This window comes from Vanrija pseudolonga, chromosome 5 (assembly GCF_020906515.1).
Source record: "Vanrija pseudolonga chromosome 5, complete sequence".
Classification (NCBI taxonomy): domain Eukaryota; kingdom Fungi; phylum Basidiomycota; class Tremellomycetes; order Trichosporonales; family Trichosporonaceae; genus Vanrija; species Vanrija pseudolonga.
In genome coordinates, this window is record NC_085853.1 from 1,456,825 (window position 1) to 1,482,592 (window position 25,768).

The 25,768-nt window shown below is 63.1% G+C and overlaps 13 protein-coding genes across 13 annotated transcripts; 8 read left to right on the forward strand and 5 right to left on the reverse strand.

Annotated features, from left to right (window-relative positions):
• Nucleotides 1-251: 251 nt before the first annotated feature.
• Nucleotides 252-1,718, reverse strand: LOC62_05G007241 (uncharacterized protein; the record flags this gene model as incomplete). Its single annotated transcript, XM_062773762.1, has 6 exons — nt 1,473-1,718; nt 1,285-1,436; nt 1,114-1,246; nt 838-1,074; nt 546-791; nt 252-496 (listed from the first exon to the last, which is right to left on the reverse strand). The coding sequence occupies exons 1-6, from the start codon at nt 1,591-1,593 to the stop codon at nt 252-254; spliced, it is 1,134 nt and encodes a 377-aa protein (XP_062629746.1). The 5' UTR covers nt 1,594-1,718.
• A 192-nt stretch (nt 1,719-1,910) lies between these two features.
• On the forward strand, nt 1,911-3,475 carry ERCC1 (DNA excision repair protein ERCC-1). The gene is made up of 6 exons (XM_062773763.1): nt 1,911-2,209; nt 2,246-2,349; nt 2,387-2,486; nt 2,655-2,731; nt 2,768-2,939; nt 2,980-3,475. The coding sequence occupies exons 1-6, from the start codon at nt 1,952-1,954 to the stop codon at nt 3,457-3,459; spliced, it is 1,191 nt and encodes a 396-aa protein (XP_062629747.1). The 5' UTR covers nt 1,911-1,951; the 3' UTR covers nt 3,460-3,475.
• Nucleotides 3,476-3,482: 7 nt separating this feature from the next.
• Nucleotides 3,483-4,935, reverse strand: LOC62_05G007243 (uncharacterized protein). Its single transcript, XM_062773764.1, has 4 exons — nt 4,793-4,935; nt 4,335-4,667; nt 3,755-3,818; nt 3,483-3,709 (listed from the first exon to the last, which is right to left on the reverse strand). Exons 1-4 carry the CDS (start codon nt 4,847-4,849, stop codon nt 3,495-3,497), a joined length of 669 nt encoding a protein of 222 aa, XP_062629748.1. The 5' UTR covers nt 4,850-4,935; the 3' UTR covers nt 3,483-3,494.
• A 1,272-nt stretch (nt 4,936-6,207) lies between these two features.
• Foxd4 (Forkhead box protein D4) lies at nt 6,208-9,499 on the forward strand (the record flags this gene model as incomplete). The annotated part of the gene is made up of 3 exons (XM_062773765.1): nt 6,208-6,578; nt 7,971-8,659; nt 8,715-9,499. The coding sequence occupies 3 exons, from the start codon at nt 6,208-6,210 to the stop codon at nt 9,497-9,499; spliced, it is 1,845 nt and encodes a 614-aa protein (XP_062629749.1).
• Nucleotides 9,500-9,644: 145 nt separating this feature from the next.
• Nucleotides 9,645-12,514, reverse strand: are2 (putative sterol O-acyltransferase 2). Its single transcript, XM_062773766.1, has 5 exons — nt 11,760-12,514; nt 11,271-11,576; nt 10,116-11,215; nt 9,976-10,078; nt 9,645-9,933 (listed from the first exon to the last, which is right to left on the reverse strand). The coding sequence occupies exons 1-5, from the start codon at nt 11,998-12,000 to the stop codon at nt 9,902-9,904; spliced, it is 1,782 nt and encodes a 593-aa protein (XP_062629750.1). The 5' UTR covers nt 12,001-12,514; the 3' UTR covers nt 9,645-9,901.
• A 415-nt stretch (nt 12,515-12,929) lies between these two features.
• On the reverse strand, nt 12,930-14,324 carry LOC62_05G007247 (uncharacterized protein). The gene is made up of 5 exons (XM_062773768.1): nt 14,187-14,324; nt 13,974-14,130; nt 13,846-13,935; nt 13,520-13,578; nt 12,930-13,421 (listed from the first exon to the last, which is right to left on the reverse strand). Exons 1-4 carry the CDS (start codon nt 14,284-14,286, stop codon nt 13,536-13,538), a joined length of 390 nt encoding a protein of 129 aa, XP_062629752.1. The 5' UTR covers nt 14,287-14,324; the 3' UTR covers nt 12,930-13,421; nt 13,520-13,535.
• nce101 (Non-classical export protein 1) lies at nt 13,086-13,394 on the forward strand (the record flags this gene model as incomplete). The annotated part of the gene is made up of 1 exon (XM_062773767.1): nt 13,086-13,394. The coding sequence occupies one exon, from the start codon at nt 13,086-13,088 to the stop codon at nt 13,392-13,394; it is 309 nt and encodes a 102-aa protein (XP_062629751.1).
• A 342-nt stretch (nt 14,325-14,666) lies between the features above and the next one.
• Nucleotides 14,667-18,904, forward strand: imp2 (Septation protein imp2). Its single transcript, XM_062773769.1, has 6 exons — nt 14,667-15,150; nt 15,544-15,826; nt 15,903-16,115; nt 16,163-16,261; nt 16,300-18,568; nt 18,607-18,904. The coding sequence occupies exons 1-6, from the start codon at nt 14,912-14,914 to the stop codon at nt 18,786-18,788; spliced, it is 3,285 nt and encodes a 1,094-aa protein (XP_062629753.1). The 5' UTR covers nt 14,667-14,911; the 3' UTR covers nt 18,789-18,904.
• Nucleotides 18,905-19,338: 434 nt separating this feature from the next.
• On the forward strand, nt 19,339-20,974 carry SPCC736.13_1 (putative oxidoreductase). Its single transcript, XM_062773770.1, has 4 exons — nt 19,339-19,516; nt 19,627-19,998; nt 20,173-20,535; nt 20,611-20,974. Exons 1-4 carry the CDS (start codon nt 19,394-19,396, stop codon nt 20,806-20,808), a joined length of 1,056 nt encoding a protein of 351 aa, XP_062629754.1. The 5' UTR covers nt 19,339-19,393; the 3' UTR covers nt 20,809-20,974.
• Nucleotides 20,975-21,067: 93 nt separating this feature from the next.
• On the reverse strand, nt 21,068-21,850 carry LOC62_05G007250 (uncharacterized protein; the record flags this gene model as incomplete). The annotated part of the gene is made up of 2 exons (XM_062773771.1): nt 21,068-21,157; nt 21,209-21,850. 2 exons carry the CDS (start codon nt 21,848-21,850, stop codon nt 21,068-21,070), a joined length of 732 nt encoding a protein of 243 aa, XP_062629755.1.
• Nucleotides 21,851-22,601: 751 nt separating this feature from the next.
• On the forward strand, nt 22,602-23,449 carry LOC62_05G007251 (uncharacterized protein; the record flags this gene model as incomplete). Its single annotated transcript, XM_062773772.1, has 2 exons — nt 22,602-23,321; nt 23,378-23,449. 2 exons carry the CDS (start codon nt 22,602-22,604, stop codon nt 23,447-23,449), a joined length of 792 nt encoding a protein of 263 aa, XP_062629756.1.
• Nucleotides 23,450-23,994: 545 nt separating this feature from the next.
• LOC62_05G007252 (uncharacterized protein) lies at nt 23,995-24,551 on the forward strand (the record flags this gene model as incomplete). The annotated part of the gene is made up of 2 exons (XM_062773773.1): nt 23,995-24,441; nt 24,480-24,551. The coding sequence occupies 2 exons, from the start codon at nt 23,995-23,997 to the stop codon at nt 24,549-24,551; spliced, it is 519 nt and encodes a 172-aa protein (XP_062629757.1).
• Nucleotides 24,552-24,827: 276 nt separating this feature from the next.
• Nucleotides 24,828-25,577, forward strand: LOC62_05G007253 (uncharacterized protein; the record flags this gene model as incomplete). The annotated part of the gene is made up of 1 exon (XM_062773774.1): nt 24,828-25,577. The coding sequence occupies one exon, from the start codon at nt 24,828-24,830 to the stop codon at nt 25,575-25,577; it is 750 nt and encodes a 249-aa protein (XP_062629758.1).
• Between the last annotated feature and the right edge of the window lie 191 nt (nt 25,578-25,768).

The following is a 25,768-nucleotide window of genomic DNA, read 5'->3' on the forward strand; positions in this document are numbered from 1 at the left end:
GGTGCGAAGAGGTGAGGGTCGGGGCGGGGTCGGAAGCTGGTTGGTTGGTGGCGGTGGAGGGGGGTTGGGTGGCGTGCCCGGCGTCGGAGGTGGCCGAGATGTCCTGTTCCTGGCATTGACGGCAGCCGTGAGATGTGGTGCGTTCTTGTCTGTTGGGCTTCGGGTCAATGTCAGTGGCCAGTCAATGTGAATGCTACAAAGGACACCAGTACATCTAGTCTATCGGACCCCTTTCCTCCTCCTCCGCCTCCCTAGGCATCGGCCGTGGGCACGTCCTCAAACACCCCGTCGTCGCTCATCCGCGCACGCAGCTGCTCCCATGCACTTGCGAGCTGGTCGACCGGGATGATGAAGCCCGACGCGAACGGCCCGAGACGCGCGACAAACGCCTTGTCCTTCTCGTTCTTCAGTCCCTCGGGCGTCATCTCGACCATCTTGCCCCACTTCTTCGTCCGCTTGTCATACTCGTTGTATGTGCGGAGCTTGAATCCGAAGCCTGGGACCAAGTGTTAGCGACTGACATATCCGCTCAACGGCACACTTACTCCTTCCCTCGATCGACGTCTGCAGGCAGTTGCAAATCACCTCCTTGCCCGCGTTGGTCTGCTTGACGTTGATGTTCAAGATGGCCAGGCCAGAGATGTCCTCGTACAGGCGTACCGAGAGCTGGTCCTTCTCAGCCTCCTCCGAGTTGGGCGCAGGTGCTGGTGGGTTCGCTGAGCTCGCCCGCTGGCTTTGCAGGCTGCGCGAGTGCTCGACCTCGGCGTCGTAGTCGCGCTGGAGGGTGGTCACTGCAAATGTTAGGCTGTCATCCTGAGTACGCGTCAGCCCACTCACTCTGCTCATCCTTCGCTTTGATCGTGTTGCGCAGCTTGAACACCTCGTCACGGAGCTCCTTGACACCCTTGGAGTCGAGTTTTGCGTCTAAGACGGGAGGCGCCGAAGCCTGCGCTGCTCTTTCGGCCGCGCGCTCGGCAGCCACCTGGCTCGCAGCAAGGGCCTTCTCCAACTCGGCGACCTTGTTCGCCTGCTTCTCGTTCAACGCCGAGAGGCTTTCGATGAGGTCGGCCTGTGCTGAGCGGGTAAGCGATCGCCCCGGTCATTGTTACCCACCCTTGGCCTTGGCTGCCGCCCGCTCCTTGTACCTCTCAAACACGGCCTCGGATTCTGTCAACCGCAGGCGAGAGAGCTCCTCGAACTGCTTGGCGAATGTGTCGCGCTCGCGTCGTAGTCTGTCGGCGGATGTCTGCTGGGTCAGACTTTGGTCACACTTTTGAAACCCACCGAGTCGCTCTTGTTTACTGTTCCCGTAGCCTCTGCAGGCTCAGACGCTCCCCGCTCCTCCTCCTCTCCCGACGCATCCTGCTTGGCCACCTTGGCCGCCTTCGGTGGCCGCCCAACCTTGGGCTTTTCCTTGACCGGCTCGACGTCCATCGCTGGGGAGTTAGATCGCAACGGACCGTTCAACTCACCATCAAAGTCGTCGCCAGCTAACTCGTCGTCGTTCGCAGCCACCTTGGCGGCCTTGGACGCCTTGGACGGCGCGACGTTCTCCTTACCCCGCTTCGTGGTGGCCTTAGCGGCGGGCGGCATAGTGACAGCTCGTGTGACTGGGTACGGTTGTGTTCGTCGTTGGTGGCGAACGAACCTATACTGGTGTATGTGTCGCGGCTCCTCGATTCGCAAGGATGTGTGAGAGTGTCGTGTGACGCTGAGCGAGAGAGAGTGAGAAATGTCAAGTTAGCTCGAAGAGATCAGTCGCGTTGAAACGGGGTTTGTTTGTCAACAAAGGGTGTGGGTCGTATTTATGTGACCCACTTAACAACCACCCCACGGGGTACTACGTCAACCAGACTCAACCCGCTCATTTGTCGTGGTCATCCCAGCTACATCTTGCATCTTGGCATTCATCTCCTCCTCTGCATCACCACAACAACAAGCATCGCTCACGATGGACACAGAAGCAGGACCATCAACGTCAACACCAGGCCCAAGCGCGCCGGGCTTCCAGTCCGCCTCCGCACTCCCCCGCTCAACCCACGTTCCCTCGCTCTCGTCGAACCGGAACGCCTCGGGCGGGCTCCCAGCGCCACCGAGGCCCGTCGCCGAGTCGAGCACGGCAGCGCAAGATGCCTCTACTGCAGCGCCGTCCAAGCCAGTGAACCGGCCGTCACAGGGCAAGAATGCGATCGTGTACAACGCTGTCCAGGTGGGTAACACGCCCGTTGCGGACCTGACCCACCAGCGGAGGAACCCCGTCCTCGGGCTGATACGCAATATGAACCTCGAGATCGGGGACATCGTGGCCGATTACCAGGTTGGCGCGCACAACGGTGTGCTGTTCTTGAGGTGGGCTGAACAATGAACGGCTTAGCTGACGCCCCAGCCTCAAGTACCACCGTCTGCACCCCGAGTATATCCATGGTCGGATCGAGAAGATGAAGAACGCGTACAGCATGCGCATTCTGCTGATTCTGTGTGACATTGTGAGTGATGAGCGAAGGTGATGCCGTGGCAGGAGACGGCGAGATTGCGTGGACCACGAGCCGCGGCCACTTGCCGGTCAGGTTGGTCAATCCACCGTCTGGATGAGCCCTCCAAAAGCAGACCACCATCAACCACACCTCGTCATCTTCGTTGCCGCTTACACGCAGACGGAGCACCAGCAGTCGATACGAGAGCTGTCCAAGCACGCCGTCATCAACGATCTCTCTGTCTTTGTTGCCTGGTCGTAGGTAAAGCCCGTCTCGAGATGCTGACCTGCCAGAAACGCCGAAGCCGCACAATACCTCGCTACATTCAAGGCCTACGAGCACAAGTCGGCCGACTCGCTCAAAGAGAAGGTCCACCAGACGTACCCCGCCCAGCTGGAGCACGTGCTCACGAGCGGGCGGAAGGTGAACAAGTCGAATGCCGAGGCACTCGCGGCACAGTTTGGCGTGAGTGTAGAGCCTGGGACTGGTGTCACTCACACCGCAGGCCTTCGCAAACATCGTACAACAGACGAACCATACGCTCGGAGGTGTGAAGGGTCTCGGGCCCGTCAAAGTAGTGTCACTTCTCGACGCGTTCAACAAGCCGTTTGTTGCCGGGGGCCGGCGCAAGGCCGGAGCGGTTACTACTTCGGTATCGACTGCACCCCAGGCTTCAGCGCCGTCGGACATCGTCGAGACGGAGAAGCACGACGACGACGGCGAGGGCGGGTTCACGCCAGAACCCGATCTTCGCGTTGTGGGCGAGACCGCAGCCGAGGCTCAAGGCAGCCCCGACTGGCCGGACCAGCCGGAAGACCCACCAACACCGCCAACTCCCACACGGCCACGAGATACAGGCCCCAGCCGGTCCCCGTCTGTCGAGCCCGACCCGGAGCGGACAGCGACGGACACGGTGTGGGATGACCCGTTGGCAGGTGATAGTGATGAGGACGAGGGACCAGCGGCGAAGCGGCAGCGCGTGTAGATACATGACATTTCGTACATATGTACCGTATCAACTCATCGACGTCCACACCTGTTGGGCAGCTGATAGTTGTCCTCCGCCATCAGCCGCAGCGACTCGTTAACGTCGTCGATAACAATCTTCCTGTTAACCCGCGAACACACAGAACCTTCGGGGTCCTTCCAGATCGTGGCGCCCGACCACCACTTGCGTTGGAAGACGCCATCGGGCGCATCAAGCGACGCGAGGAAGGTGTGGCACCACTCCTTGGCTGTGCGTCGCGTTCAGCGAGTACAATAGACAACAACACACTCACACACGAGCACCTTCTCAAACCGGACACCAAGTTCCAACTCCACGTCTGCGGTCACGGCGCGCGCCTGTGCCCAGTCCCAAGGCCGCTCGCCCCACGTCACGCTGAGAAACCCACCCACGACGAAGAGTTCAACGTTGTAATGCACGTCATCCCGCCGCCAGCCGCTCGCGCTCGACTTCGGAGAGACTCCGTACAGGCAAGGTATGATGGTGCGCATGAGCTCGTGAAGTACTGTTACCACTGTGAGGGCTTGGGCGTGTGCTGAGGTGACGTTTGGGCCTAGGGAGGTATCACTCTGATACTCTTAGCGCTGGCTCTCTCGCAGTGAGTTGCGGCGTGGCCGACGTCAACATCAAGTGGTGCGACGACCACACACGTTATCGTCGACGGCGCCCCACAAGCTCTCGCCTGCCGCGGTCGCGAGACGGCTCCTCCATGAGGGTCAATACTCACACATGCAAACAAAAGAGGAGCCCACAGATGAATGGCCTCTGAATGTTGGAGGTCAACGTGACCAAATGCACCTTGGTTCGCGACACCGCACTTGGGTCAGCCGAGTATGTATACAAGCCGGGCATACCTCAGTGTAATGCAGCACGATGGCAGGGAACTCGTCGCGCACGAGCTCCTGGATCTCCTCCTGGGTCGGAAGGCTGCATCCTCGGCGCTCGATTTCCTCGAGGTCGAAGTGTCCGCGTAACGCGAGCAGGTACACTGCGTTGATGCCCACGCTGCTGGGCTGGAGGAGGTGCCGGCGCACTCGCTGGATCTGGTGGATCGCTGGTGCGATAGCGGTCCTCGTGGTGTCGTCTATGGGCGACAAGCCTTGTACTTGCACGGTGTCAAGTTCGGCTTCAAGGGCTGGGGCGAGGCGAATGTCGAGGCTTGAAAGCGACGCTAGCTCGTCGTCCACCTTTTGTGTCAATCATCACTTTGTGAGTTTGTTAAACCATCCTCGATATTTCGCGATACTCTGCCTAGACCACCATCGCTAGCGCTTTACACCCGCATGGAAAGGCGGTGGGCCACACAACATACCGAGAGTGCACCAAGTGCTGCCTCGACGCTCCCGAGCTCGGCTGATCCAATCGCCATTGTGGGGCTTGAGTTTCGGCCGTGGTGGTGGCGAGTAGTTGCTACAACAACCAGCACAGTATGTGATGATTTGGTGGGCAAGATATTGCGGTTTGATGTAAATGAGCGAAATAGAGAGTCATCGACGCCGTCAACTCCTTTTATACTTGATCTGCAAGTGGGCGCGGCAGCCGCCACTCGATCATTCCAAGACATGCCCAGTGCGGCGGCACTTGCCACCGCCGGCACCGCCGCACAGTGGCACCGGTCGGCCAAGGACGGGAGGCTGTGTGTACACCGAACCATTCCCCAGTGTGGGTTCGACTGCCCTGCAGAGGTCTACAACAACATGCAAGAACACACCGTCTACCGCTCATGCTGCCATGGTTGGAATGCACACTTGCAGCCGTTGTGGCACTTTGCCACCCAAAGTGGCACTTGTCAGCCACGGCGCCTGTGCAACCAAGCATGCACCGGCCGGGCCTGTTGGTTCTGGCCATCCATGTCTGCGCCTTTACGGTGAGGGCGAGAAGCAAGGGCACGATGAGGGCACAGACACCGGTGCGGACCGTCGCTCGGTCGCTCTGGCGCAAGCCTCGGCGCTGCGCTAGGTCGCCAGCGACGACGTGTATCCTTGTAGATGGCGGCGCCGGGTCTGTGCGCTTACCGCTCCGCCTACGCTCGCCAAGACTTGGCATCTAGTTGGGTCATCCCGACGAGGGTCGTCTTGCGCCAGAGCGAGATGAGACGACGCCGAGCCTAGGCCCGAGCACGTCCAGCGGCCTGCGGTGAGCCCTTTGGCGGGCACGTCATTGCGAGTGAGCTTGTCGTGGGGCGCAGTGACTCGCCCCGCCCTGCCCGCCCTTTCCGCCCTTTCCTTGCTCGCCCGTTTGTATGACTAACAGTATGTATCCCTCGCACAGTTTACACCTTCTCTTTCTCAACATTGCCTCTTTGTTGTCTCTTGTTTCACACTGCGACGCCGACACGGACAAAACGGCCACACGCCCTCGCCCACACATACCCACACACTGCACTGCACACACAACGACCTATTAGCCGACCGAGACAGACGCCGAGCCTACACAACACTGCCGCCGGCGTCCCACGGCCACTGCAGAGCCATTTAGCTGGTCTTTGACGTTGGCCGGTACGTTGGCCGCAAACCAAATCGCTATTCGTAGTATTGGCCCACTGGCCTTGGGCAACGGCCCCGACGAGGTCCTCGGCCTCGACCTCTGCCCCTCCACTCGTCCCCCCTCTACTTAACTGTCTCTTGCTGCAGACAGCGACACCCCTCCCCCCTCTGCCGCGACACAGCTGCACGCCCACAGCGCTACGACACAGCCCACACCACTACCCACAGACCTACTCTCAACATGAACACGCGCTCGAGCACACCCCCCACACCCAGCCCGGCCCCGCGCTTCAAGGCCGACTCAGAGGGCTACCAGTACCTCGACAAGCGTCCCTCGCTCAACCGCCATGCGACGTTCACCAGCCATAACGGCCGCGCCGATGGCGACCAATACTACACACAGAGCCAAAACCCCGACAGCCGCGAGCAGAGCGCTCCGCCCCTGAGCTCCTCGACTACGTCGAGCCTCACCGACTCGCCCGTCCTCGAGACGCCCACAACGACGAGCCAGGAGCTCGAAATCCACATGCACAGCCAGGAAGCCAAGGCCAGCGACGAGCACGAACAACAGCAGCAGCAGCGCTTCCCCAAGCTCCAGGTCCTAGACACACTGTGAGTGCCTGTCTTTTCCCTCTTGGTTCTTCTGTTTGTGTTGTGTGCGCGTGGTGCCTATCGGCATGTGGTGCGAGAGCACTTGCTTTCCCCGAAGATTGGACGAACCATGATGCTGTGGCGTGCATTCGTGTGCACGCCGCGTGTAGCAACCGCCGCCATGGAACACGCCTGCACGGCCTGCAGCCGTCGTGAAGATGTGTGTGTGGCGGCGTGCGTGCACGAGGGCAAGCTTGCCTGCGTGTGCGCACGTTAATCGACGTGCGTGCAATGGTGTGCGACGTGCGTGCGCAGTGCGCGAGATTCTTGCTCGTCGCCGAAGCACCACCAAGTCGTTCCTGCCAATCTGGCTGGATCGCGGGTGGGGCTCGAGTGGAACCTCCAACGCCCGCGGGACAATCCGCCGCTCGCCTCGTGTGAACCTCGAGGCGGGGCGCAGTGACTCCCTGGCGGACACGGGGCCAGTGGTGCAAGCTCGCAAGCACTAAATGGGCAAGGGGTAGTGGTGGAGGGCGTCGGAGTCATGGGAGTCGAGGTTTGGGGCGGTGAGCGCGGTGGGGCGGGCAGCGAGCAGCAAGTGGCGCGAGAGAGCAGTCACTTGCTCGTCTCCGCTGTGCATCGCCTCGAGTGTCTCTACGGCTCCCGCGCTCTCGCACCCCGCATGACTGAACAAAAGAATCTACTCCTCGCCTGCCTCTGCCTTGTCCATAACCACGCTGACGCGCCGATCAGGTCGACGACAACGACTACGGCAGTCACGGGCGCATCGCTTCCTTCGCTCCAGCAGCTGCACACGGGGCACGGCCACGCAGGGCACCACCACCCTCACCTTGGGGGCATCAGCGGCGATACCGCCAACAATGAGCATGTCGCCACTGCTGCGGCCGCTACAGCTGCTGCTGGTGTCAGCAGCTTTGCCCGCCACCCCCAGCAGCAGCAGGCGTACCTAGGGAGCAGCACCAGCAGCAGCTTTGGCTCTGGCGGCGGCGGCAGCGCCTCGTCTGCGCCGCCCACTCTTTCCTTTCATCACACTCCGCCTCCTCTTCTCACTCCACCCTTCAACACAAAGCCCAAGCTTGTCCTCCGCACCCAACACAATGGACTCGCGGCTGTACACACCCACACACAGCTCCTTCACCACACGGCCCTGTCCTCTTGGCCCTCGCTAGATTCGCACGGCCTCCAGCCACCGCCCCCCGGCGCTGCTCAGGCCGCTACCGCCGCCGCCGCCGCTGCCTCGCTCGACGCACACACGTACCACCGTCGTCCCCCGGCAATGGCTCAAGAACTTATTCATGACCAGCAGCAGCCGGCGCCGTCCACTCCTACAGCTTTTACTGCTCCGCACCCCTACCAGCTGCGCACGCGCCCTACCACTACGACGACTACCAGCGACCTCCTCGGCTACCGCCCCACCGCGACCGGCCTCGTGGCTGATCCCAACAACCAGGCCTCGGCCTCCACGGTCCAGCACCTCGCCTCAGCCCCTGCGCCCGGCGGCACATCACCAACGGCGTTTGCCACCACTACCACTCCGCCTCCTCCCGAGATCAAGCCCTTGATCCGCGAAGCCATCGCCTTCCCGTCCGCTGCCACTGCCGCCACCCAGCACCACGGCGCATACGGTCTCGGCTCTCCGTACCAGCAGGCGCGCGTGTACCAGTACGGCGGGAGTCAATACACCAGCCAGCAGTTTGCCGACGACGCGGCGTCGTACGCCAGCTCGGCCGCCTCGCCGACCACCGCCACCCAGCAGCACGGTCAGGGCAGTTTCAACAACAGCAACGGCGGCGGCGGCGCTGTCCCCCAGTCCTCGCCGACGTTTGACCAGCAGCAGACGTACAGCCCCCAGGTTGGAGCGACGTGGTACCCCAACGACTACAGCACGCCGTACGCTCGCCAGTCGCATATGCAGGGAGCGCCAAAGCAGCCAGAGCCCATCCTCGCCCCCGGAGAGCAGCCTGCTCCTCGTCCGGCTCCCTCGTACGCGGCCCTCATTGGCGAGGCTCTGCTCCTCTCGCCTCCGCCCCACCAGCTCTATGTATCGGAGATCTCGGAGAGCATCAAGAAGAGGTACCCTTGTGAGTGTTGTCCACCCCGGCACACTCGCAGGGCCACACTAACGACTCGTTTCAGACTACCGCCAGAACCCGTCCAAGATCTACAATGGTGTCCGCCACCAGACGTCGATGTGCAAGGCGTTTGTCAAGCTCCCGCGCCCGTTCGGCGACCAGTCGGGCGGCGCGCGCAAGTGGGCGATCCGCCAGGGGTGCCAGTCGTGGTTCTCGCCTAGCGGCTTCCACCCGCCCAGCCAGATGAACATGAGCACCAAGCAGAGAGGCGGGGGCAAGATCAAGACCGTGTCCAAGGGCGGCGGAGGCGGCAAGGAGCGCCGCGGGTCCTCGCCCATCTCGTACAGCGGCAACGTCGCCGGCCCGTCGTCCGGCAGCCCATGGGACCCGGCCCGCGAGCCCCACCCTTACCAGCCTGGTGCGGGCGGCCAGCTCCAGCAGGTCGTCATGCAGCCCATCCAGCAGCAGCAGGTGTCGTACTACACCCAGCCGACGGCGTACCACTACGCTCCGAACCACCCGCCCCAGCCGTACCCGCAACAGGTTTGGAGCGGCGCGTACGCCGCCAGCCACCAGAGCTACCCCCAGCAGCACCAGCAGACCGTCAGCCAGCAGCAGCAGCAGGACTTCCAGCCGGTCGAGACGTGGCGCCAGCAGGCGGCCATGACCATGGCCCCTGGCACGGGCTACGAGACCCGCTCGCGCGCCGCCACCAACAACGACACCAGCGGCGGTGTCCACCAGTCGGCCCAGGGCCACTACAACCTCCAGCAGGGCCCCAACTACACCCAGGCAGAGAGCCACGACGTCGACGGCGAGTCGGACACCGACGACGAGGGGCACGACTAGGCAGGTCTGCACCGCACCCACCTCGGCAACACCTATTCCACCATGCAGTGACCCCCATTTATCCCACCTCCCATGCCTGCCCTACCCTTGCGCTGCCCTACCCGCCCTGCCTAGCTATAGACCCCGATCGACCATTACCGAGACGCAAGCTGTATCGAATCACATGCAAAAGGGTAACAGGTCACCCCCGTAGTACCTAGGAAACACATAGAGAGAGATTGAGAGAGACAAGAACGAGCCCACGCGAATGGGCAGGCAGTTGGTACTGTGGATATGAAGAATGTATGTGTTATAATGGCATGCGAGTGGAATGAAAATGTCAATGGAATGCGAGTGGTTGCGTCGAGCGCGATGCGGAAGAGTCGGGCCGGAACACGAGGCTACGTCGAGACGGACGCGAGATCAGAACACAAGGTAGCAGATCTCGAGCATTGCTGCGGGGTCAGTGTGTGTTTGCAGAGCTTGGCGTGACTCACGGAAACCGAGCATCAGGCCGGCCCAGAACACAATGTTGCCCCATGTTCTGTTGCGCTTGATGGCGGGGATGCGGCTGATGGCGATGAGCGGAAGCTGGACCATCTGCAGGGTTAGCTACGTGATGGCGGTAATAACCCACCTGAAGGAGGAACAAGTACGGGCGGATCTTCTTGGACACGACAGCCATGACTAGCTCGTGGCATAGTGCCGAGAGCAGGAACGTGAAGAGCGTGGCGCCCCAGCGCGACATGCCGAGACCTGCCATACTCGACTGGTAGACGTGGCGGAGGAGGAAGGTGTGCACAGGCTTGTTCCACTTGCGCGAGAACTGGTCCCATCCAGTCGAGTTCCACCAGTCCTGGTAGAACTCGCGGTCGGCAAAGTACGAGAGCTCGGCAAAGCCGGCGCAAACACACTCGAAGATGATGTAGAAGATGAGCAGGAAGTTGACCATCATCGGCAGGGCGAGCTGAGCAAAGGCGTGGAAGAGCGAGTCGCCAGGCTTGGGCGTGTAGGGCATGATGTAGTGCTCGGTGACCGTGTAGATGAGCGAGAAGGTACCGAATGTCGCGAGGACCTTCTCGAGAATGTAGAGCGGGCGCATCGTGTTGGTACGCGGGTACTCGAGCTCGTAGACGAGCGTGGGGAAGAACATGAACTCGACAAAGTGCTTGTAGGTGACGTTCTCGGGCCAAACAAGGCCCCTTTCACCGTTGGATCTGAGCTCGTCCTCCATCGCATCAATGTTGCGCGCGAGGAGAGCGACTCTTGGGTCGGGGCTCCATGCGAGGGGGTTGGGCTTGCGCTTGGCGTGGCGGGTACCGGGGTGGGCGGCGAGCTCTAATGATGTACCGAGGGGAAGGCCCTTCTGAGGGGCGGGGAGAGCATCGGTAGCGGGCTGCGATGAGATTTTGCGGCGGCGGACAGTGGCTTCGGGCTCGGCGACAAGACGGGCGTTCAGGATCGTAGCAGCCTTCTGCAGCGATTCGCTCTCGCTCTGAGGTGTCGTGCTGCGCTCCGGGGTAACGGGCACGCTGATCTCCGGGGCGAGAGCCTCAATCTCCTCGAGCTTCTCCTGGTGCTCCCTCGCTTCGGCGAGCACGGCCTCCCGGCCGCCGGGCAGGGTGCCAAGGTAGTGCTCGAGCGCCTCCTTCTCCGACTTGAGTCGGAAATAGACCTCCGAGAGCATGCCGTTGTGCGACATGTACGAGTGCATCTTCATGAGCGAGGACATTGCGTCTGGAGGGTATTAGCGGTGCGAGCCTGGACCAGGGGTAGCGCTCGCTCGACTCACGCAGGACGAGGAAACCAGCCTGCACCCAGTACCAGTCCCTGGCATAGCCCCAGGCAATAGCAACGGCGAGGAAGATGGCCTGGAAGGTGTGCTGGATGATCAGGCCGGTCCAGGTGTAGCGGAAGTAGCCACGCTGGAGGCACTGAACAAAGGGGACGCAGAGCAACATGGACGTGACCATGATGCCGTCGGCGAAGGCCAGAACGAAGGCATCGCGCGTGATTAACCGGCCAAATGTGGGCGAGAGGAGCGTGCGGTTCTCCTCCCACGACTGTAGTGCCGTTCGGATGAAGACGAGGGCGAGGCCTGGGCAGTTAGTTGAGCACTGTTGATGGGGAGAAAGTGTAGCAGAGAGCGCGGCTCGGGAATTCCGGGCGGGCTCGAGGCCATCCGTGCCGACGTCGTCGTGGGGTCTGGGGCCACAACGACCACTGGCCACTGCCCACCGGCCGGCCACGGCAGCGTCCCACGTCGGCTGTTCGCACTCACCAATCCAGAACAATGTGAAGAAGCCGCGGAATTCGTCGCGCTGGCTCTTGACGTTTTCGCGGTCAAAGGACGAGTGCCTTGGTGCAAAGGTGAGGACGGCGCGGAACTCTGGTTTTCCGGCCGCGACAAAGGGCTTGATATGAATGCTGCCGTTCGGGGTAGTGATTACGGCCGTATCGATCGGCTCGTCGCCGATGCCGTGGTCGTGCGAAGGTGACCGCTGTGTCGCGGTGAGTGCCATGGTTGTTGTTGGTGGTTAGTGGGAGGGAGGAGACCAAGGGCGTGGTGATGGCGACGCGTGTGTGAGAGAGGGAGGGAAGGGGGCGATGATGGTCGCGAGGGCGATATATTTGGGGGGAGGGCGAGGGAGGGCGTTGGATGCGACTAGACGAAATGGGCGTGTGGCTGCTGGGGATAACAATGGGGAGGAAGGGAGGTCGTTCCGCGCTGGGCGTTGGTGGCTGCGGGTCGGGCGTTGTGAGAGGGTCGGAAGGAATGTGAAGATGTTGTTGTAGGAGAAGTCGAAGCAAGATGCTGATGGAGGAAGGAGGGGGGGTTATGTAGGATTGCGTAGACGTCGTGGGTTGTCTTGCAGTAGTAGTGGAAACTACAGGGGATTGCAACGACACGGGCGGCGCGCACTGCCCCGTCCGCCGGTCGTGAAGCGGGCTGCCGAGCGAAGCCGAGAATGAGAGTGAGGCCCGGCGGGGGTCGACGTCGACGTCGTCGTCGTCGTCGTGGGCGGCGTAATCACTGCCAGGTCATGAGCCAATTGTTTGTTGTTGCTTTGTGCCACCTCGTGATGCGCGGAGAAGAGTGGCCGAGTGAGCCGTGGCCGAGGTGTGGAAGCCTTATCGTCGACGTCGTCTTCGGCTTCGGTGTATGGCTACGGATGGTGGTGGTTGGTGCTGCTGGCTGGCTGCAAGTGACCCCGTGCGCGTCATTTCATTACAATGACAGGCTGGCAGAGTGGCTGTCAGCTGGCTGGTCCCTTGGTGGCAAATCAGGATTGTAATCTTGCACCCCAAAGTGTAGTAAGCCAAGCCATGCACCGCGTAGCCCCGTCGGAAGCTGGGAACCCAGAATCGCCTATTCACGCCTCCCACTTTACTCGGCACTCCTCCAACTTCGGCCCCCGACGCGGCTCACACTCTCAACGACAACGGCGGCCACAGCGACGCTGCTCCGACAGACACTCCAACCACAACAACCCTTCACCGTCATCGGCGCCATCATCACGGGCGAGACAACCACCGGCCCGAGCACCATCATCGCCATCACCGTCGCGTAACGCAGCTCCTGCTCCACCCACTTCCTCGCCACACCATGCCCCGCCCTGTCCTCCTGTCACGCACGCTCGACCCCGTCCTCGGCATCTTCACGGGCTTCCTCGCATACTACCTCCACGAGACGAACCCCCGCACCGCGCCACCACCAGGTCACACGCTCAAGGACCTCGTCGAATGGCAGTGGGGCGTGTCAGCTGCCAAGCGCGACCAGCGCGCGGCGGCCACCGAGGCGGCCGACGCGGCCGAGTTTGATGCCGTGCGCCGCGAGCTCGAGGCGGCTGCTGCTGCGCCGCCCGTGGAGGTGAAGAAGGTGGTCGTTGTTGAGACCAAGGACGCGGGCGTTTGAAGGGGGAAGGTTGACGGAGGAAGGCAGGTGAGTGATGCCGAGTGGAGGTGATCGGCATGGTCGTTGGTCTCTGAATGGCCCCACCTCCCTACTCCTTCATGCCGCAGCACTAACCCGCAATGCAGAGAACAATAGCATCATCTAAAACTTCACGCGCACACCATGCTGGATCTTTGGGCCCCATCTATGTATCATAATGTGGAGGACGACACGAAAAGGCCGGCAAGGGAAGGAAGGTCGAGGGGAGAAGGCAAGGCCGAGGAGGGAGCCGAGGTCGAAGAGGAGACGTCCAAGGGGAGAGGGCCGCGGCCAGCCGAACGGGATGACGAATAGAGAGAAGCAAGAGAGACGATCCGAGTGCAGATGCCATACCAAGTAACCGTAGACCATGATGAGAAGAAAGTAGCCGTCAGCGAAACATTCACCCCGGTCCGTCCGAGGCCACACCCACCCTCGGAACTTCTTAGGCGGCTTGGGCTTGTTGATAAACGTCGAGGGCGCCAGTCCCTCCGAGTAGCGCGAGAATGCCCAGAGTGCGTACCTGCAACGTTAGGCGTCGTCTCCGACCGGCAATCCCACCTCCGGTCCTTGATGCCCAGTCCGGCCTCCTCGAGCGCGGGTCCGCCCTTGACATAGAGCTCGGTGAGGGCCTCCCACGTCTCGGCCTTGTCCGCGAGCTTCTTGTCGGCGTTGCGGCCGATCTTGGCCAGCAGGTCGGCGGGGAGCGGCGTCTCGCCTGGGCGTCGTCGTGTGTCAGTTGACTCGAGGAGGAAGACTGCCGTCGCAACTCACGGTGTGCCCGCAGAGGCTGCTTGGCGAGCACGCGTGCCGAGGTCGACAGGGAGCGTGCTGTCGTCAGGCTTGACGTCGAGGCACGGAGAGCGGCGAACATGTCTTTTGTTGTTGTTGTGGTCGTTTGACGTGTCTGACAGCCCAGTTTGCCGCAAAACCGAAATCTCGCGAGAGTAGGAAGTGGTGGTGGTGGGTGAAGGTGGGTGGTAAGTAGGGGTAGTGAGTAAGGAATGTGCACTGCTGGGCGGTTGTTGGGCCTGGTGCGTGCCTGGTAAGCGGTGATGATCGCTTGGGTCGCGGGCATGCCACTCGAAGCCCGCTCCTGGCTGTCCGCTGCCGCGGCGCGGCAATGGACAAAACGACGTCTGACGCTGTGCAGCGTGCGTGCTACGGCTGCCAGCTGCCAGGCCAGGCTGCTCCGCGCCCACACACACACACACACACACACACACACACACACACACACACACACACACCACACCCCCTTGTCCTCCTCATCCACTCGTCCCCCCCTTTGTTCTCTCCTCCTCCAACACACATCCATCACACACGCCTACACGGCGATACAGGCTGATCATCCACAGAGCAAGCATCCAACACGCTATCTTGCTCTGGAAATCCTCGCCTTGCCCTCTTACAATCAAAACATACATCGCCACTCGCGAGCCGAGTCCCGAGCCTCGAGCACTGTTTAGATCGCCATCGCCGCCGCCGCAGCAGCCGCAATGGCAGACAACGCAGCCGGCCCGGCGCGCTCACAGTCGACCACCTCCCTCGCCCGCTTACACCACGGCGGCCTCGCTAACGGCAGCGCACCGCCCGCCCCCGACGAGACCTCGGACCCCGCCCTCGACTTCTGCAATGCCTTCTGGGGCCCAGGTGACCGCGGCTATGAGGTCATCATGGCCAGGCTGCGTGGAGCATCGAGGACCATCGAGGAGCTGAGGCAGTTCTGGAAGGAGCGGTGAGTTGATACCAGGAGAGGGCGGAGGGAAGGGGCCGCGGGGACCGGCGCGGCAGGGCGTTGGGTTGGGCTCGAACTGCTGGCTGTTGTTTGTTAGGGAAGAGTGGGGGGTGGATCGCAGGGCTGGTGGCGCCGAGCCAACTCGGTGGGCTGGGAGCGATCCTCTTGGCTAGCGTCAGGCTGGTGACGGGGATGGTCCTCCTGCCAGCTCACTGGATTGCTCAGTGGATGTTTCCCAGAGGGACGTCGCCTTCCTCGAGACCGGCTCGCAGAAGACAAGGCGAGCCGACGTGCGGCCCAGTTCGCACGAGGCTCGGACGTCAACATGGTTCTCTGCGCTCGTTCCCTCGGGCTCGAATGTTTATATTTGCGCATTGACACTAACCTTCGCAGCGCTGCCATCGAAGAGGAGTACGGCAAGCGCCTGCAGAAGCTCTCAAAGCTTCCCCTCGGCAGGGACGAGATCGGAGACCTCGCCGCCTCTCTCCAGTCTATCCAGGACGAGACAGCCGCCCAGGCGTCGTACCATCTCAGCCTCAGCACCGACCTGCACCAGGTGGTCGAAGTTCCCACCACTGAGCTCGCAAACCGCTACGCCCATCTCAAGAAGGGTATCCAGGCCAGCGTTGAGAAGGCGTGGCGGAACAAGGGCTTACAGGAGGGACATGTGACCAAGGTGAGCCGATACTTTTTTGCGGACGGCGCCGCGCGCTGCGCGCTGCGGGCAACTGGAGCTAACGCCGACCCCCCAGGCCCGCGAGCGCTATGAGTCGGACTGCCTCAAGCTCAACTCGTACACGGCCAACACGCAGCTCGTGCAGGGTAAAGAACTGGAGAAGATCCATGGCAAGGTCGACCGCGTGCGGCAGACCATTGGCAGCAACGAGCAGGACTTCCGCAACTTTGTTAGTGTCCTCGAGGGCACGACGCAAAAGTGGGAGAACGAGTGGAAGTCGTTCACCGATGTGAGTGGAGGGAGTGGGCGAGGGGGGTCAGGCGCTAATTCTGCCAGCAAGTCCAAGACCTCGAGGAGGACCGTCTGTCCCAGACCAAGGACATTGCATGGTCGTACGCCAACCAGGTGTCGCAGGTCTGCGTGGAGGACGACAGCGTAGGTGGCATGCGCTTCTTCAATTTGCTCACACCCAGTCATGCGAGCGCATCCGCGAGCGGCTCGAGCAGTTTGAGCCTGCCAACGACATGGTCAACTTTGTTCGCGGCTGGGGCACTGGTGACCAGATCCCCGACCCGCCGAGGTTTGTCAACTACTCTGTCGGCCAGAACCCCCCCACCCCGACTTTCCACACTGCCACGTTCAAGCGTGTTGCAGCGAAGGCACCCCTGAGGCCGGTATCGATTCCCAATGCCGATCAGGAGCCAGAACCTGTGGCTGAGCCTGCACAGCAGAGGACGGCGTCACCAGACACCTACCAGCCCCCAGCGCCGCCGCCCGTGCCGAAGGAGGATCCATTCAGCCCGCCCCGCGAGGAGCCTTTCACGCCGCCCACTGACGGTGTTGAACGCTTGATTCTGCGCGACGACGGCCCGACACCCTCTGTCCCACCAGCTGCCTCGCGCTCGCCCAAGCCACCAGTCGGCGGCGTCGCCCTCCCTGGCCTCGCCGCTGGTGTTGTTGGAGCCGCAGCCGGTGCTGCTGGCATCGGAGCAGCCATTGGAGGATACAAGAACTCTCACCCACCGCCTGTGGCGACCGCATCGCCCCCTACCCAGACCATTGACATGCCACCGCCACCTGTTCCGCAGGCGTACCAGGGACCTCCCAGCCCGAGCGCGCGTGACGTTCTGGACGAGGATGACCCGATGGCCCGCGCGCTTGCCGAGCTCCGTCGCGACCCTCCTGGGTCCAATGTCCGCAGACAGCGTTCGCAGAAGCGCCCCGGCTCGGTCTACTCGACGAGTGGCTCAATCCGCAGCAACAACCTGGGGGCGGGCGGTGCCCCATCTGCGTCGCCGGCGCCTGGAGGCAATTACTACCCGGGCCAACAGCGCGTGTCGGTCGACAGCGGCCTTATCCCTCCTGCTGGCGGACACACCGCCGCTCAGCTTGCCAAGTCCAAGGCGGACTTTGACAGCGGACGCGGCAAGCAGAGCGTCAACTACTCCAGCTACGGTGACGACATTGTCGGCGGTCACCCGTCGCGGCCGTCTTCGCCTGCTGCCCGCTCTCCTTCTCCATCTGCAGCTATGATGCAGCCCCCAACTCAGCCTGCGACTCACCCCGCCGACGCTGTGCTTCAGCAGTACGGTCAGGCGTTCCCGGGTGAACGTAGCCGTTCGCGCCCTGCTTCCGTCTACTCGAACCACTCGCGTGCGCCGTCTATCAACGAGTCGGCCGTGACGTCGTCGGTTGCCCCCGAGCGGCCTCTTGAGGGCTTTGCCGGCATTGGCGCGGGTGGACGCAGCCCGTCGCCTGCGCCCAACAAGCAGTTCCGCTCGCCGTCGCCTGGCCCTGGTGGCCATGGCGTCCTCGGCCCGCAGAACCTCGGCATCTCACTCGACGCATCGGGAGGTGTCGCGCAGGACTCGATGGCCGAGGCCTACCGTCGGCAGTATGAGCAGCAGAAGCAGCAGTCTGGCCACGAGCGCCAGCCGTCGCTTCAGCAGCCTCCAGTCGACCCTCAGCGTCCGACGTCGCAGCACTCGTACCACGCGCCGAGCCAGCAGCAGCAGCAGCCGGCAGCGGGTGGCTATGTGCCCCCCGCACCGGCGCCTTTCTCACAGTATGCGCCGGCTCCTAGCCAGAGCAGCTACTACCCCAGCTCCACGAACCAGTACAACCCGGCTCAGCGACAGCCGTCCCAGCCGGCGCCTCAGCAGCAGCCGCCACAGTCACAATACCAGCCCCCTCAGCAGCAAGGATACCAGCCAGCGCAGCAGCAGCAGCCGCAGCAGCCACCGCAACAGCCACAGCAACAGCAGCAGCAGTACGACCAGTATGGCAGACCACTGCAGGGCCAGGCGCCGAGCGGCTACGCTCAGCACTCGCACCAGTCGTCGCAGTCATACTCGGGTTACGGCCAGCCTCCACAGCAGCAGCAGCAGCAGCAGCAACCAGGCTACGGCGGCTACCAGCAGAACTCGTACTCGAAGCCGCCCGAGCCTCAGCCATACCGCGCACCATCGCCCCAGCCTGCAGCTCAGCAGTACCGGGCGCCGTCGCCTCAGCCTGCCGCCCAGCAGTACCGCGCGCCATCGCCTCAGCCCGCTGCGCAGCACTACCGTACGCCATCGCCCCAGCCGCAGCAGCCGGCGATCCACCAACAGGCGTCACAAGACTCGTACCTCACGCAAAACCAGTCGCAGTACAACCGGTCGCCTAGCCCCCAGCCGGCCCTGCCACCGAACAACGCTCCGGCCACTGGCCAGTGGTCGAGCAATGGGCTCCCCATTTTATTCTGTGAGTGCATTGTTTATGGACGCACAGCTGACATTCAGATGTTCAAGCACGATACGACTACCACGCTCAGTCTGCTGCCGAGTTCGACTTCCAGTCTGGCGACATTATCGCCGTGACGTCTACACCAGAGGACGGATGGTGGTCTGGCGAGCTTCTCGATGAAGCGCGCCGCGTCGCCGGACGCACCGACTTCCCGTCCAACTTTGTCGAGCTGTTCTGAGCGCTTACGAAGGATATGAGACACGAGAGAGAGGGGGGAGGGAGGGGGGGAGGGGGAGTGCCGTCGGAGAGGATGTCGGGGAGGAGGTCGGTCGGAGAGAATGTCGAGACATCTCTAGAGGATGCTAATGGCGATGCATGGATGAACGCGTCAGCGTCAGTGTTTGGCTAGTGAGCTGTGCAGACCGCCGGGTTGGAGCTGGGGTTGAGATTGGGTGCGTGTTATCGCGAGGATTGCCCGGCGCCGAGCGCGTAGCCGAGACGACTGAGCGAGTGATGCATGTGTTTCGAGGCCGACGGCCCAAAAGTTGAAATCCACCGAGCCGAGCTTTGCGCGTGTTTCACGGGCGAGGCAAGGCGGCGGGCGGCGCGTCTGTGCGTGCGTCACAGGCAGCAGGCAGGCATCAGAGCCAAAAGGCACTTCGGCCAAGGCCCCCTGGAAAATCATGTCACGTCACTGGGCGCCGTTTCTGGCGACACGCCGCGACGCAACGGTCTATATCAATATATCAAGAAGCCACTTGTCGGGCTCGCTGCAGTCTTCTTCTTCTCCTCCCACACTTCCTTCTATCCCATCCACAACCCCATCCCTCACACACCCACACCATGTCCACCTGGTCCTGGATCTCATACTACGCCCAGGCGATCGCGCAGGCCGGTATCCCCATCATCCCGTTCTCCAAGTCGCCGCACTGGAGCCCCGAGGAGCTGGGCGATCAGCGTGGCAAGGTATGTGTCGTCGGGTCCGGATAGCGGCTGCTGCGCATGCGCATGCGCCTGCGCCGTTATCATCATCGCCCGTGTCCCCCGTTTGCCCGCTCCCCCGCTCACGCCCCCAGGTCATCCTCATCACGGGCGGCAACAGCGGCACAGGGTACCAGACCGCACGCCAGTACTACGCGCACGGCGCCAAAGTCTACATTGGCTGCCGGAGCCCCGAGCGCGCAGCCGAGGCGATCGAGAACATCAAGAAGGGCGGCGACATCGACCTGTATGGCGAGTGGAGCTTCACGCCCGTCGACGCGGCCAAGGCGGGCAGCGTCGAGTTCCTCCAGCTCGACCTTGCCGACCTCGAGAGCGTCGGCCGTGCGGCCAAGGAGTTTAACGCCAAGGAGCAGCGCCTGGATGTGCTCTTCGCCAACGCCGGTGTCATGGCCTCGCCGGTCGGCATGAGCACCGTCCAGGGCTACGCGCTGCAGTTTGGGACTAATGTGAGTGGGCTCGGTGCGAGCGTCAGCGAGCGGGGGGTAGAGGGTGGCATGACCGCTGTAACCTCCTCGCCTCGCCCTTGCTCGTGAGATGACCTGGGACACACGCTAACCACTGCTCTCTCTCTCTCCTTCCCATCCCACCTCGCTCGCTCGCTCGCATGCTCGCCGCCACAGGTCCTCGGCCACCAGCGCTTCATCGCCGAGCTCCTCCCCCTCCTCAGCGCCACGTCCCGCGCCAACCCGTCCAACCCTGCGCGCCTCATCTCGCTCGCGTCCCTCGGACAAATGTTCGCGCCCAAGGGCGGTATCGACTACGACGCGCTCCGTGCCGGCGGCAAGCAGCTGGACAAGTGGGCCGAGTACGGCCTCAGCAAGTGGGGCAACGTCGCGCTGGCCAAGTACGTCGACACGCACTACGGCCCCGCGTCGGGCGTCGACGGCCCGATCATCGCCATCTCGGTGCACCCCGGTGTCGTGGCGACCAACCTCGCGCGCCATGTCGCCGACACGTCAAGCAAGGTGTACAACGCTGCTCTGGTGAGTAGACGGAGCCGGGGACGGGGGATTGGCAAGAGGAGACAAGAGCAATCTGATGCTGACGACCCCGTCTAGCCCCTCTTCAACGTCCGCGCGTCAAAGGGTACCCTCAACCAGCTGTGGGCTGGCGGCGCCGACGTCGAAACCGCCCGCAAGCTCTCGGGTCACTACGTCGCGTGCTACCAGACCCAGTCGCCGTACCGTCCCGACATTGACAACGCGGGTGCCGTTGACAAGCTGTGGGACTACTGCACCGCGCAGTGGAGCAAGTAGGCGGGGTGTGGTGTGGCGCGGCGGGGCGGGGTTGAGAGGCGAAATGCGTGCCCGCAGAGGCGAGAAGGAGAGGGCGCGCAGAGGCGAAAAGTGCTCTCGCATACATTATGAAGCTAGATTGTCCTTTGTTCTTGTTACGATTCTATGCAGTTGGTTGTTTGTTGGTTTCTATGAGTAAAGGTGAAGCCGCAGCAACAACAACGTGCTTGCTTGCTGCCAAGCCAGCCTCGCCGACGTACGCTACTGTGCCCACCGCGCACTACGTCATCATCTGCGTATTGACACCCCAGTACTCGACCTTGCGGCTCTCAATGAGTCGCAGTGCGCGCCTGTGCTCGAGGTATGCGTGCTGGGTGGGGCGGGGTGTCAGCTTCCTCTCCCCCCCTCTGGGCCCACTCACCACCACCACCCCAGCCATGATGACAATCGGCACGCCCGCGCCGATCGGCGCAGCGATAGTACAGCTGTTAATCACCCTCTGTGCCGCCTGCCTGTCGGGCGCGTACAGGGCGGAGAAGAACGCCTCGGACATGTCGGGCGAGATGGTGCGCGTCGCCGTGATCGTCGCGACGGGGGCCGCGGCCACGGGCTTGGCGAGCAGCGGCGCCGTGGCGAGCGCCGCCGTCGCCGTCGCCATGGACGACATGGACGACTTGCGCACCCACGTGCGGTTGATGTCCTCCGGCGGCGCGTTGGCGAGCATGTCGCGCGTGGCGCGGCGATATGTCCTCACTTTGACGAGGACGAGGGGGAGGACGAAGAGGGATAGTAGGAGGCACGGGACGATGGCGGCCGCGAGCAGGCCGTGCTGGCGTGCCCTCAGCGCGTCGAGCGCGCGCAGCTCGCGGCGCTCGTAGGTCGCGCCGGAGATTAGCGCGAGGCGGGTCACTGTTGTTGTTGACCGCGGTGGTGCGGCGGTGACGGACGAGGCGCGGGTGGTGGTCGTCATTAGCGCGGGTGAGGTCGACGCGGCGAGCTGCGGGGCGGCTTGCACCAGGACGATGACCGACGCCGCTGCTAGTGCGAGAATGGGGCTGCGCATGGCATGTATGTCGGCGTGCAGCACCTCACACGACCGACGACATCGGGGGATAAGTACTGGCATCATGGCGCGGTAACGGGCGGCAGGCAGGTCAGAATCGGCGAGTCGCCAAGCCAAGTGCCACTCCACACACGTGCGATGCGATGCGGCCGACGTGACCGGGGCAGATGAGATACTCCGCGCGTGTCGATTCGGTACGGCGACTGCGACCGTATTAAGCATAATGCCTAGAGGCACTCAGGTGCAGAGAAGCGCGGGGCACAGCAATGTGCGGGTGGGGTTGGTGGAGTGGTGCATCGCCATTGTTGTTGAGTCGACTCGCCATCTGTTCTCCGACTCGCGCTCCCCTTCGCTATGCCCACCCAGCTGGCTGTATCGCACGTGCCGTGCTCGTGCTCGTGGCTGCATTGCTTGCTCGCTCGACACGGCGGCCGCGGGTGAGCATCCGATACAGACTGCAGTGCAGTGCATCACCTCGCCGAGGTCTACACCACATCCGCAGCACACAGCACTGGATCGGTGCTGCACGAAATAAGCCGACCACGTCGGAGTGAGCAGTGCCGCACTAGCAGAGTCTTGGCAAGCACGTTTCTGGCAACAAGATCACGGTCGCGAGTAACGTCCGGCGCGAGTGATGGCGACTTGGGCGAGCGACGACGATGCAGCAGCAGCAGCAGTAGTAGTATAAGTCTGCCGAGTCGTGTGAGGTGTTCTCCCAGGCACAAGCAACCACCCCCACACGCCATACACAATGCGCATCATCCACCCCGCGTCTGCCTTCGTCGCACTCGCCGCGCTCGCCGTGGCACGCGCCGAGCCCCAGCTCGCAACCACCACCCCCACGCGCAACGTCACCTTCCCCACAGCGCGCACGTCCACCTTCAGGTCGACCGACACGGTGCTGCCGACGACCACGCGCACGCTGATCGAGACGCGCTTCGCAGAGGGCACGCGGGCGGCGGACATCTCGTACGCGGCCGAGAGGCGCACGAACGCCGCCGAAGCGCGCGCGCAGGGCCTGCTGGCCGCGGCGATCGCGCCGATCGTCGTGCTGTCTATCGTGTTCGGGCCGTGCGTGTATATCGCGCTGCTGCAGTACGAGCGGCACACGCGCAAGATCATCGCCGACGCGCGCGCGGCGGACGTTAACCGCCCGTGGGGGGACGACGTCGAGCTCGCGCCCAAGGAACCTGAGCAGCCAGAGCCCTACGTCACCCCGTACGCGTCCCCCGCACCCGTGCCGCGCGGCGCGCTCGTCGCCGTCTCCGTCCCGCTGCTGGCCACGCCCGCCGCTGCGGCGCCTGCAGCCGTGAGCACGACCGTCACGACGGCGTTCCGCAGCGCCGAGTCGTTCTTCGCGGACAAGTACGCGCCCCAGCGTGAGGCAGCCGAGCGGACCATACGGAACTGTACCATCGCCGCGCCGATCCTGGCCGTCGCGCCGTTCCTCATCAGCGCGGTCGCGTTTGGCGTAAGTGGACTCTGGCTGTCGCTGGACTGCACATGCTTACCCATGCCACCACCTAGATCCTGTACGTCCGAAGAAGACGCGCGCTCGCCTTCGCCAAGCCAAAGGTCGAGTACTGGGGTATCAACTAGACGGACAGTTGGGTTCCGCTGGAACCGGGCCTGCCGGGCCTGGCGGGCCTGGCAACACGGGCACTTTATATCTTGTGGCAGTGATGAAGCGGTGTAGTAGCAGTCTCCCACCGGCGACGATTGGACGTCATCGCCAAGATGTGTACCGGTAACGTATGACACTGTGCGAGCCGGTGTGTCGCCACTGCTTGAGTGACATGCAAAGTCTTGTATATCACGGCCGTCTTCCCGGCCAGCAGGCCGCCACACCGACCAAGATGCGTCGCCACATCAGCATCCTCGCCCTCGTCGTCGCGGCCGCCACGCTCGTGGGGGTGCACGCGCAACTCTCGACACCCACTCCGGCCACCACTACTACCACCGCCGCGACGCGCACATCGACAGCAAGCACCCGGCGCAACGGGAGCACGATCACCCGAGTGATAGTGACCAAGACAGCCTCGCACACGTGGACACGCACTCATGCCGCCCAGAGAACGGGGTATCGCGCGACGTGGGACGCGAACAAACGCCGCGCCAAAGCACTGGAGCGGCAGGCGCACGCAATGCTCGTCTCGACCCTCGTGCTGGGCCTCGGGCTGTTCCTCGTCGCGCTGCCAGTGTTCATCGTCTTCCTGCGGCGGTACGATAGGCGCACGCGGGATATCCTCGCTGATGCTGTCCCCGATGACATCAACAAGCCGTGGAAGGGGTACGAGATGGCGCCGGCGCCCCCCGGGCGACCAAAGTCAGGCAAGGCCGCCGTGGCCGCCGCCGCCGCCGCCGCCGCGCCGCTGCTCCTCGCCAAGCCCGCAGCAGCAGCGCCGACGACGTACAGCCTCTCGACGACGACACTGTGGCCCGACGTGACCCTCACGCTGGACGACGACGTGTACTACGACCTGTGGTACAAGCCTGACCGGGATGCGGCCACGCGCAAGATCCACGCGCTGACCATCGCGCTGCCGGTGGTGGTCGGCGTGCCGCTCCTCCTGATGGCAGGCCTGGCACTCGTGCGTATTTGCCCCTGGTGACGCCGCGCTGACTTCAGAATGCCTATCTCCGCCACCGCCGGGCCAAGATCGTCGCGCGGCCAAAGGTCGAGTACTGGGGCGTTAACTGAGTTTGATTGCTTGTTTGCTTGTAGATGCGATGCGATGCAGTGGTAGGTTCCGCTGGATCCGGGCCTGGGAGGGACGGACCTGCTTGGCGAGGTTGTGCCTTGTGAGAGAGAGACATGAAGCAGTGCAGTGACTCCCACTGACGACGATTGGCCGTGCCAAGACGGGCACACCGGCAACTTGTGCCGCTCACGCGAGCCGGTGTGTCGCCACTTCTCGCAAGACGTCTGGGTATATGAAGCCGTAGAAGGCTCACGACCAGTGGGTCGCCACACAAGATGCGCCGCCACACGATGCTCGCCGCCCTCCTGCTCGTTGTAGCCGTTTCGCTCGCCGACGCGCAACTCTCGCCCACAACAACCACCGCCACATCCGCCACCGCCACAAGCATCCCCACAGGCCAAGTCCTGACCGTCACCAGGGGCTATGAGCACTCCTTCAACCCCGGCTGGCAGGAGCTCGAGCGGCGCGAACTGGCGCGCGTGAAGGCGTTGCAAAAACGCGTGGGGGCCATGCGAGCCGCCACGCTCGTCGTCGGCCCCGCCATGCTCATCCTCGTCGTGCCAGTCTGCTGTGTCACGCTTTGGGTGTTTATCAAGCCCCAGGCGCGGCGACCGACGCCGCACAAGCCCAAGCCCAAGCCCAAGCCAGAAGCAGTCGAGATGGCGCCGCGTAGCCCGTCGCCGGCGAAGGCGCAGCCCGTAATCGGCCCAACGGCTACTGAGCCGTACGCCTATCCCACCGGCACCGGCACCGGCTCGAAGGCCAGCGCGGCGACGCTGGCGGCAGCAGCGATTCCCCTCCTCGCCAAGTCTGCCGCCGCGTCCACATACGTCTCCACCACGACTGTGGCACTGTGGCTCGACGACGCGGCGTACTACGACAACAAGTACAAGTATGACCGGCTGATCGCCGAGGAGGATTTCCGCCCGTGGATGATTGCGCTGGTGGCTATCATGGGCGTGTCGGTGCTGATCGTGGCGGGGTTCGCGCTGGTACGTGTGCCACGGCTGGCTGTGGGTAGCTAGCTGGACTGACTTGCCGGCCCACAGGGGTTGTATCTTCACTACCGCGAGCGCAGGGCGGTATTACGTCGCGACTTGGAGCTTCGCCAGCAGCTCGAGTTCGCGGGAGTCAAGTATGTAGACAGGCGTGCTGAGTATCGTGGCTAGTCGCCTTGCACTGCACAGCTATGTCGTTGTATGAGCACGTTTATGGT

Bases quoted from the DNA above. Each gene is read 5' to 3' on its own strand.
- ERCC1 (XM_062773763.1), top strand. From the start codon at position 1,952: ATGGACACAGAAGCAGGACCATCAACGTCAACACCAGGCCCAAGCGCG. The intron at 2,210-2,245 runs GTGGGTAACACG...CTGACCCACCAG, and splicing joins TCGTGTACAACGCTGTCCAG to CGGAGGAACCCCGTCCTCGG. The intron at 2,732-2,767 runs GTAGGTAAAGCC...CTGACCTGCCAG, and splicing joins TCTGTCTTTGTTGCCTGGTC to AAACGCCGAAGCCGCACAAT.
- LOC62_05G007243 (XM_062773764.1), bottom strand. From the start codon at position 4,849: ATGGCGATTGGATCAGCCGAGCTCGGGAGCGTCGAGGCAGCACTTGGT. The intron at 4,668-4,792 runs GTATGTTGTGTG...TTGACACAAAAG, and splicing joins CAGCACTTGGTGCACTCTCG to GTGGACGACGAGCTAGCGTC. The intron at 3,819-4,334 runs GTATGCCCGGCT...GACTGGGCACAG, and splicing joins TCGTGCTGCATTACACTGAG to GCGCGCGCCGTGACCGCAGA.
- are2 (XM_062773766.1), bottom strand. From the start codon at position 12,000: ATGGCACTCACCGCGACACAGCGGTCACCTTCGCACGACCACGGCATC. The intron at 11,577-11,759 runs GTGAGTGCGAAC...CTAACTGCCCAG, and splicing joins CTTCACATTGTTCTGGATTG to GCCTCGCCCTCGTCTTCATC. The intron at 11,216-11,270 runs GTGAGTCGAGCG...AATACCCTCCAG, and splicing joins GGCTGGTTTCCTCGTCCTGC to ACGCAATGTCCTCGCTCATG.
- LOC62_05G007247 (XM_062773768.1), bottom strand. From the start codon at position 14,286: ATGTTCGCCGCTCTCCGTGCCTCGACGTCAAGCCTGACGACAGCACGC. The intron at 14,131-14,186 runs GTGAGTTGCGAC...GACGACGCCCAG, and splicing joins GCAGCCTCTGCGGGCACACC to GCGAGACGCCGCTCCCCGCC. The intron at 13,936-13,973 runs GTGGGATTGCCG...CTAACGTTGCAG, and splicing joins CTGGGCATCAAGGACCGGAG to GTACGCACTCTGGGCATTCT.
- imp2 (XM_062773769.1), top strand. From the start codon at position 14,912: ATGGCAGACAACGCAGCCGGCCCGGCGCGCTCACAGTCGACCACCTCC. The intron at 16,262-16,299 runs GTAGGTGGCATG...GCTCACACCCAG, and splicing joins TCTGCGTGGAGGACGACAGC to TCATGCGAGCGCATCCGCGA. The intron at 18,569-18,606 runs GTGAGTGCATTG...GCTGACATTCAG, and splicing joins TGGGCTCCCCATTTTATTCT to ATGTTCAAGCACGATACGAC.
- SPCC736.13_1 (XM_062773770.1), top strand. From the start codon at position 19,394: ATGTCCACCTGGTCCTGGATCTCATACTACGCCCAGGCGATCGCGCAG. The intron at 19,517-19,626 runs GTATGTGTCGTC...TCACGCCCCCAG, and splicing joins TGGGCGATCAGCGTGGCAAG to GTCATCCTCATCACGGGCGG. The intron at 19,999-20,172 runs GTGAGTGGGCTC...TCGCCGCCACAG, and splicing joins CGCTGCAGTTTGGGACTAAT to GTCCTCGGCCACCAGCGCTT.